Below are 10,353 nucleotides of genomic sequence, written 5' to 3'. Positions count from 1 at the left end.
ACGTGTTACGTCGTGGCTGTTGTTGTGTTTTCACGACCGCGTCCCAGCGCACCAGTCCACTTTCCGTTCGCACGCACCCGCGAGACCACGACCGCCGTCGCATAGCCGTCTCGTCGGTCATACGTTCCCTCTCGTCCACGGCTGCACGCGTTTCTCTCTCTCTCTCTCTCTCTCTTTCTTCCTTCGTCCCACTCGTCCGCGGTCTCACTGCTTCCTCTCGCCCTCTCGCACCGCCGCCGACATTTCGCGCACGCGGTTCTCTTCCCGGCGTCATTCCTCTCGACCGATCACTACGATCGTAACCGTCGTATAACTCGCACGCGTCGCGCCACTCGTCGTCGTCTTCGTCACAACAATTTTGTAGTGCACCAGCCGTTTATTACGCGCTATTATCTTCGCTCGCCGTAGCCAGTTCGCGACCCCGACACACGCGCCATGGTCCGCCTAACGATGCTCCCGCAACCGAACAACTACTCATACGTATTCGATTTCGAGGAGAACTTCCACTACGAATGGACGCGGCAATGGATGACCGAGAACTGGACCAACGGGTTCTACTACTGTACCATTTACGCCATGGTGGTGTTCGGGCTCCGGCGCATGATGCGCGACCGCGCCGGGTTCCGGCTCAAAGGGCTGCTGGTGCTATGGAACACGATGCTGGCCACGTTCAGTCTGGTCGGGTTCGCGCGCACCGCGCCTGAATTGTTCCGCGTGCTCAACAAATACGGTCTGCACCATTCGGTGTGCGTCACCAGGTAAGCGTAACCGCCCGGCTCTGCGACTTACGACGCCACTCGCTTTCTTTCCCTTCGCCAACCCGTCTCCCTTTAACCGCACCCGACCACGTGCTTCGACGCGCCCGACGGGCGTAGCGGAATCAAAAGCCGCCGGCTAGGGGGCTGTTCGGCACGCTCGATGATCCCCGGCTGACGCGAACACTATACCGTGGTTGCGTGTGCGCTAGAGGTCGTCTTTGTCGCTGATAACGTTGCTGCCCGTCCTCGCGTGGGTTTCAACGAGGTCCCTACGAAATACTGCTGCGCTGCTAATCCAGTCCTATATCCACGATCGTTTGATTAGAAAAAAATCGTTTATTTCTCACTTTTACACTCATGGTTTTCGGTTTTCATGTTAATGACCATGCTCATTTTACTTCATCGTTCCATTAAATATCGGAGATGTTTTTGATTTTTGTCGTTTTCCAATTGTTTTTTATTCTTCATGTAATTCATTACATCGGGAAGTTTATCAATCTTGTCATTTGATTATTCAACCATTAGCGTTTAATCGTTTTCTATTAGTTTCTTGGCGGGTACTTAATTATTGGTAAATTAAAGTATAAATCTAGATAATAATTCAATTTTAATTAGGAATTTATTTAAATTATAGGTGAAATTTCATTAGGTATTTAGCATATGAGGTAACCTGAGGTCTTGTTTATTTGTATTAAATTTTATGAAATTAAACATTTTTTCTCAAAACATATACATACACATTAGATTACCTATTAATGTTTTTAAAAAGATAAGTTCCTTAGTAATTTTTCAATTTTAAATGGAGGTATTTTTATCAATAAACCATGTTATTGATAGGTGCCCATTAATAAACTAATAACTGTAGATGATTTATAATCATTAACAATTTCCTTAGTAATTAAAAACAAATTAATATTTAATAAGAAATATGGTCACAATTTCTTTTCGTTAATAAGTAGGTACTTAGTTAAATGTACGTATAATGTATATAGTGATTAACATTCTTCTATTGTTTTTTTTTTTTTTTTTTATTAAGCTATTTGTCCTATTTACATGTGCATACATTTTAAATTGATAGGTGGTATTTTTTAATTGGGTTAACATAATTTTACCAAGGTTTTTTGTGTTTTATATGATGTACTATTAAATTGTTGTATACTTATAAACATAACTTTTTTTTTTCAAAATATATCCTTAGATTATAATTGTTTTCATTATTTGCTAGTAAATAATTCACTCTTAAAATTAGTGTACAAAATCTTGTAGTATACATTTTATATTTTCATTAAATAAATAGATATGAAAAAATTGTTGACGTCAATCCCTATTGATAAAATAATTAATTATTTAATATATACCTAATCTGTATACAATTAGAAAATATTATATCTAACAATATTTTCTGTCAAATTTAGAACCAAAGTTCTTTATTAAATAAATAATTAATTGATAGACTCTTTTAAATCTGTATTGCAATATATTTATTGGTACTTAGTTGAAATCTGATATTGAGAATCAACAAAGTTCATTTCTAAAGTCTTATAGAAATTCTTAGTATTTTATACTTATAATATAAATAATTGATTTTAATTCTAAAACCAACGTAACTAAAACCAAATTTTTTATTAATTTTTTTTTTTTTTTTTGGTTAAATTAAAATATTATTTTACTTTAGCGTTGTAGGTATTACAAATTGTAATTACTAATGTTTTGAATTTAGACTTTTGGTCTGTTGGCCATTACATTGTAAGGTTAATTTTTTTATTTACTAATATTAATCAAATAATAGGAGTATATTGCTGACAAGGAAAATATATTATGACATAGGTATTTGGGATAAATATTAAAAATCTTATAAATTGTATTTTTATTAAATTCTCTTTGTAGATAATTTTTTATAAATATAATAGAAAAATACTAAATTTGACCCCAAAGTAAAAGATCAACTACAATGTAAAAAAAAAAAAAATTGATGATCTTAGAATCGTCAAATAGTTAGATATGATTTTTTAGTTTATTGATGCAATTTAATGTTAATGAATATTCAACACATGAGTATACACAAATAGCTCTAAAGTTTTTTCTTGTACTTAATATCAGATAGAAAATATACAATATTTATGATTTTATTTGTATTTTACTATGAAAATATTATTTGTGATATTGATACATATTCAAATTGAAATGTTACATTTATAGTTATATTATTTAAAATTTTATTATCAGAGAAAATTTTCTTATCTTTCTGTGATTTGATTTAGGTATTATCTTTGTATTGAATCAGAGATCCTGCTGTGTTGTCCTGTAATAATATATGATATACAAATCATATACTGTCATATACTATCATACAAATGATAGACTGAAAGAATAAAATCTGGAATTAATTAATATGGAATAATTTCTTAAACAAATTATTGTAGATAATTGTTCCAATATTGATTATATTATTAATACTGTTACGGATTTCTATTAAAACAAGAAATACGGTAACATTTTAGTTGCACATTAATTCAGTTTTTATGTATATATAATGCGTGTTAACATTTTGGTAACATTGGCCTTTAAACTTACAACAACACTTAACCTCTTGGACCTTGAAAATTACATTCTAAAAAATACCCTCGTATTATAATCATACAATATAATATGTTTACAAAAATTGCAGTAGACAAATTTATTTTTTTTTACAAGTAATTCAATCAAAGTATAAAATATTATTCGTAACAATGTGTAATACATTATTAATTTAAAACACTTCGAACTTGTCATCACGTATATTTATGAACTAAAAATAAATATTATGTTCACGGTTTTGCAATAATATCAATTGCTCGATGAGGTTGAAATTCGCTGCGGCGATATAGAGGTGCTTAAGTAGCTATAGTTAAATTATATTGTACTCGCACAATAAATTCCCGTGACTAATATTTCAAATTCAATTAATCGTTAAACGGTTGTCGTTTTTATGTTCATGTTGTAATTTTGACATCTTATCGTCAACTACTGTGCTACACGTTAGACGACAGTGTTTTGCGAGGTGTTTTGTTACGTCATTTGAAATTGCTTACTTCAATATGTACATACTCGTCGGTTTTATTTATCATAATTGTAGATCACGATTTTTAAATTTCAAAGAAATCCTCTTTAATGTCTATCGATTGTTTAATACATAGTTGAAGTATACAATGAACTTCAATTTTTTTCTCTACCGCTTTCCGTATAGATTTACTTACCATGATTTATGCAGTGACATATAGGGTAGTCGAACGTTTAAGATGCGTTTATCGCGTCTTATTAAAACAAATTTTGATTCTATAAATACATAAACAGCATAAAGACGGCTACGAACGTCGCTAGTGTCACTTTTAGTAAGATAAATATTTTATTTAAATTATCATTGATTATCCGCATTAGAATATATTGATTAATTTATTGTGAGCAGTGTTTATGTATATGATTTAAATGACCGGAAATCATATTTCGTAATTTTATTAAATTAATTATAAACTGATAAGTAACATATAATAATTGGATTCAAAACTCAAGTAATTTTTTTGGAAATAATTAAATATTTAAAATGTTATGGTATTACGAAACTAATTTTATTTGATTTAATTTAATGTAATTATGTTTTCGACTGTAGTTAATTAAGAAATAAATATTTTAGGTTCTAATAGTTAATAAACAATTTAAATATTAGGTTTGTTATTGACAATACCAAGATGTTAATATTTACTTTTCTTTATTTTAATCAAATAGCATAATAGATTGTATGGTTATAATAAATAATTTTTTTTTTTTTTTTAAAAAAATCGGTTAGAATTTAATTGTTTTCGATTCATAGATTTCTGACTAAATATTGTGTTTTTTGAATATTTATATTTTTAAAAGTAATTTGTTTGCAGCTATATCGTGTTGAGTTGACTTTAATATAAATAATTTTCGGAATTATGGCATTTAGAATATATTAATTTATTTTGAGCAGTAGATTTTTTTTTTTTTTTGGTTCATTTATTAGCGAGTTTCTAAATTACTTTTGTATGTTTTTCACCTTATTATTTGGCATATCACTTTTAAAAAAGTTTCAAGTTTGAAGTACTTTTATTATAATTGATTTTTTATGCACATTGTATTAATTTGTCATAATAATAGAAAAGTCCTTATGCATATAATATTGTTTAATGATATTACAATAATTGTTTATATATGAATGAAATTCCACATGACTTTTAAATCTAGGTCATTGCATCTTATTATCTTTTGAAGTGTTTTAGTTTAATGTTTGTGTAGTCAAAGGGTTGTCAAAGAATATGATTTTTATAATATTTTTCTTTTTTAAAAAAATAAATCACAACATAATTTTAATGTAAACAATTTTAGAATAAAATCAACAGTTACAAAAAAAAATTTGTAATTTGTTTAAATGTTCATTGTTTCTTAATTTTGATGTTATATATAATTTCATAATATATTCTCATCGTCCGATTGTTTATATCAATTAAACGGTTTTCATAGTTGAGACATTTGATAAATGTTCGAATAAATGGTTCAGCCTTAATTCGAGGTCGAATTAAGTAATTTATTTAAATATCACATTTTATTAGCATGTAAATTACAAAAAAGTTTTGCATACAGTAAATTAATTGAATAACTATCTATTTTTTATTGGAAAAGCTAAAAAACTAACTACAAATAAGTTTTATTTATATTAATTAATAAACAAATAGTTTATATATAGAAATAAATAAAAAGCTTTGCCTGAAGTATTACTGCATTTTTAATTTGAAACAGGTCGTACCTACTCTACAAATATAATAATTAATAACTATAACTTCATTAATAATATATAACCATTTACTAATTTTTATTTTCATTTTTTTTTTTATTATATAATCTGTTAAATTATATTAGCACTTTTAAGTATATTAAGAATTATTAAATATTATATTATATTGAATAAATTATCTCATATAATATTATGATCGAGACTACTTAGAGATAATAATTTATTCTATTTCCATTCGTACAATTACGTAGGTAACGGAAAAAAATCATACCTAATTACTGTTAAAATTTTCTTTTTTTTATCTTGCTATATAATTACAATTAATGTACCTGTTATTGTTTTAGGACTAATGATGGTAGTCTTATAGATAAATATCTGTATTAGTTTTGTTCATAAACTAAGGTTGAATCTGTTTAGATAAATATTTATTTAAATTAGAACATTTGATAATTAAAATTTATATTTTATATTTTTTGACATTATTGTTTTAATTTAATTCCAAATATTTGGTTTGGTTCGATGGGCTCGGTAGTTATGAATTTAATTGCAATCTCTAACATTTCAACTTTCAACCATGTTTGTATTCATCTTAGTATTATAACTAAATTAAGCTTTGTAGTTATTGTATATACAAATGTGTTATGCACTATTGTATAAAGGGCTCAACCCGTCAAATATTAATAAATAAAATAAAATAAATTTCTTATCGGTTAGTTGATTTCCATAAGTTTTCGATGCTACAATATCTTCGAAGTACAATATGATATACTCGGGACATTCCTGGAGTGTATTGTTTATGAATATTTATATGGCATATCGCTGAGGACAATTGCGATAGTAATTACTGAACATTACACCAAAGGTAATCCTGATTAAACTCCCAGCGAGTATCATCTGTTTGGTTTTATTAATCCATTTCATCTCTACAAGACCGCATTGATGTTTTTTCCTACATTAAAATTTATTGTAAAAGAGGCGGGGGGGGGCAACGCTTACTACGTCTCCGGAAATAGTATAAAATTCCTGTTCATAAATTCATGAAATTAGCATATTAAATATATTGCTGGTTTAACTGCATGTCGATTACCTGCACATGTCTACAAGTATTCATAGCCGTCGTTGTGAATTAATTCTTGTGACTTCCTGTTCTAGAGAATTGTTGATAAACATTATTCGCGTAAACATTTCGCCTCAACGAATACCTTCAGCATTACGATTTCTAGATGTGTTATCAGGTTTATTAAATATTTTTTCATTTTCCGTTAAGCAAAATAAAACGACATTTTTAGTATATAAATATAATTATTGTTACGTTTGAGCAGTGTATTTTACAAAGTTTCAATATTATTTTTCTCGTTCGTTCGGTATACGAACACGTTTGTCCCTGCACTCTGCTATTAAGTAATCTCATTGCAATTTCGTATGGTATGAAAAATACCTTGTTGTGCATCGTATTATGTAATTTAACAATGCCGGCGACTATACTCCGAACTTGTGGTCGGCCAAAGTATAGCGTTTTGGAAGGCTTGTGTGATCTAACGATGTAACTAAAATTTGATAGCATCATGGCGTGGTATATATTGGTGTAAAACATTTTCAAAGTTCATTGACTGGTAAAACCATAATTAATAGAATATTACTCTATTATCTATGGGTAAAATACTCGTCACTGTGTAGTTTGAATCCGATTTAACGTGTAATACTATTATTAGAGCTCGAAAGTTGATGCATTTTGCATTTTTTTTTTTATTTTGAAACTTTTAAGCCGATGCTCTCCTGGATACAAATGTGTTTTACGAGGTGTTTTATTAGCATTTGAATCTGAATAATTAATTTTTATTTTGCATTTTTTGGTGTTTTCTTACTTTTAAATCCATTTTTCGGCATTTTTAGGACATTTTCCCACATTTTTACTCAACCAAAATTGCGTTTCAACCAATGGTTTCGTATATTTAGTCTCGTTGAATTTACTTATTCCGTCACGTACCGTAACAGCAAGATCGAAATGACCTTTGAGTTTGATAACATTTTTCTTTAATTTGTATTTTTCGCACCTTTGCTTTTTACGGTCGTTTCTCCCCGAATCTGAGAATTATTTCCGAATAGAATTATGATAAATAATCATTAATATTTACGGATCGAGTTTGCCGCATAATTTTATAGTTATCAGGAAAATACTTAGTTTTTTCATTAATTTTTTACGGAATCGTCGTGGTACACATTAATTTTATAGCTGATACCATTTGATTTCATTTTGTTAACAGCAACATGAATTAATATGTTGTGTGTGCAATTACAAATGGTATGACGTGGTCTCCACACCAAATTCGAACAACAAAAGTAGGTAGCAATTTCAATGGAATTATGTTGATAAATATATACTTTATTATCGGCAGTTAATTAGAAATTACTATTGTTGAAGGACATTTTTTTTTTATACCATAGTTTTCTGTTTTATCCAACCATTTTTACTAAGTAAAAATGGTTAATATATGTCTGTTCAATATAGTAATACTGTGATATTAAGATTTTTTTATTCAAATTAAATTTCAATCTATGTTACTGTTTGGTCTGGATTTTAAAATCTTTCGCGTTATTTCTCATCTACATAACAGTTATAATTTGATAGAAAAAATTAAACCGCACTATTTTTATTTTCAATTGGATAAAATTAAAACAATTAACATTTGATATAATCTTTGAATTTATGCTTATAGAAAAAAAAATAATAATAATGATTTTGAAAAATGAATGAATTTTAATATTCAAATCATAAATCGACTAATAATTGGCTTATTTTTTTATATCTTCTAAAAACGATAAGACACTGTTGATAATGTATTGCGTGGTTAACATTATAATGTAACAAATTATTAAATAATCAATAATTGTATACAATATGTAGTATTACTTATCGCATCTATAACAATAATAGATTCGGAATAATATGTTGTCGAACCCTTGAATATAAATTCAAACGTCGGATTTCAACAAAGGTGTGATTCATTATCAGACAAAGGCGACAAACTTTTTTAACTCGCTCGACAAACCATGCATCGTAACATTCGAGGTGTCGACGTACGTTTTGTGTGTTTCAGTACGACAAAACGATTTTTCTAAACCTTTCACACCTTTCCAGTCGCCGGCTGGTAGCCGAACCCCTCACCCGCGGGTTATGCGCCTTTACCCCCCCCCCCCCAGCAAGTCAGCAAATCTAATTCTTATTTTCTTTTTGGTTTTTTTTTTTTTTTTTTATGTTCTGATTATTTTTTTCTCTTGTTTCGTTCACTCAGCTTCGTCGAGGATGACCCGGTGTCCGGCTTCTGGTCGTGGCTATTCGTGCTGTCCAAGCTGCCCGAGCTGGGCGACACGATATTCATTGTGCTCCGCAAGCAGCCACTGATCTTCCTGCACTGGTACCATCACATCACCGTGCTGCTGTACACGTGGTTCTCGTACATGGAGTTCACGGCGTCCGCGCGGTGGTTCATCGTCATGAACTACTCGGTGCACTCGATGATGTATACGTACTACGCGGCGCGCGCCATGGGCTACCGGCCGCCCAAGTCCGTGTCCATGTTCATCACGGCCAGCCAGTTGACGCAAATGTTGGTCGGCTGCTTCATCAACTACACCACGTACGGGTACCTGAAGGCCGGCGGGCCGCACTCGTGCCGCGTGTCCAAGCTCAACATCATTCTGTCGTCCACCATGTACCTGAGCTACCTGATACTATTCGCCCGGTTCTTCTACAACGCGTATATACTCAAGTCCCGCGGCGGCGGCGCGTCCAAGAAGTCGTCCAAACAACACTAATCGCAACGAAGACGACGACGGCGAAGGCGGCGGACGTGAATACACCCGCGCGCACTACCCCTCCCCCTCTACTATCGATGTGTGCTGTCGCCATGCAAGCTCGCGCCGATTATTAATTTTCAACCACGTGCACTGATATATTATTATTATGATTATTATTATTACTATTATTTATGAGATAAACATGCTGCGATAGATCATTATTATTATTAATATTATTATTATTATAACTTTTTTTTTTTAATTTTATTTATGATCAGCGAGAGTCGAACACGTGTTAAATTTTTATTTGTCTTTGTAACTGAGACTCGTTTGCTCGGTTATATCTTATTTTCATCCAGTTTTCTATTTCTTTATTTTACTGTTTTTTTTTCTAAATAGACAATAATAGGTTTTTTTTTATATGTGTATGTATAATATCTACTTAGTTCGTTCTAAACCACAACGAAGAAAAGTCTTAAGTGTCCTACTAAACTTTGTTTATCGCATATTGTTGATGGATGTGCATGTAGGTTATAAAAACCTAACATGAAGAAAAAAATAGAAAAAAATATATTTTACAAGTATTTTTTTAGTTTGTTTTAGTTTTAATTTGTACATAATGAACTAAATTCTATATATATATATATATAATTTTTGTGGTGAACGTTTCCAGTGAGTGTGATCGTCTACGTTATTATATATTACACGCTGCTTGTATGTTTTTGTTCTTAAATTTTGTTACTAATAATAATGAAACCGATTAATATTACAAATCGGTGTTGTAAGATGGACCGGGTACATACAAAACCACCTTATTTGATATTTAAATAATGAGATACGCCTAGATGTATTTGTTATTATTAAAATCGATGTAGGCGACTTTAAATATTTTTACATTAAAAATCAACACATTTTACATTAAAAAAATTACGTATGATGTGGTTTATTGAATTGTGTTTTTACTTTAAAAAAAATCGATAATTATATTTATACTATCCCGACTAGCGA

At 30.7% G+C, this 10,353-nt stretch overlaps 1 protein-coding gene across 1 annotated transcript; it reads left to right on the top strand.

Moving 5' to 3' along the window:
* Positions 1-6: 6 nt before the first annotated feature.
* On the top strand, positions 7-9,549 carry LOC112684653 (elongation of very long chain fatty acids protein 6). The gene is made up of 2 exons (XM_025556272.1): positions 7-758; positions 8,841-9,549. The coding sequence occupies exons 1-2, from the start codon at positions 436-438 to the stop codon at positions 9,361-9,363; spliced, it is 846 nt and encodes a 281-aa protein (XP_025412057.1). The 5' UTR covers positions 7-435; the 3' UTR covers positions 9,364-9,549.
* The last annotated feature ends 804 nt before the right edge of the window (positions 9,550-10,353 follow it).

The sequence above is a fragment of the Sipha flava genome, unplaced genomic scaffold, assembly GCF_003268045.1.
Source record: "Sipha flava isolate LNK unplaced genomic scaffold, YSA_version1 255_pilon_pilon, whole genome shotgun sequence".
Classification (NCBI taxonomy): Eukaryota; Metazoa; Arthropoda; class Insecta; order Hemiptera; family Aphididae; genus Sipha; species Sipha flava.
This window is presented reverse-complemented; position numbering and strand designations above follow the sequence as displayed.

Excerpts from the sequence above, each read along its gene's own strand:
- LOC112684653 (XM_025556272.1), top strand. The coding sequence starts at position 436 with ATGGTCCGCCTAACGATGCTCCCGCAACCGAACAACTACTCATACGTA. Across the intron at positions 759-8,840 it reads CATTCGGTGTGCGTCACCAG|CTTCGTCGAGGATGACCCGG; the intron begins GTAAGCGTAACC and ends TCGTTCACTCAG.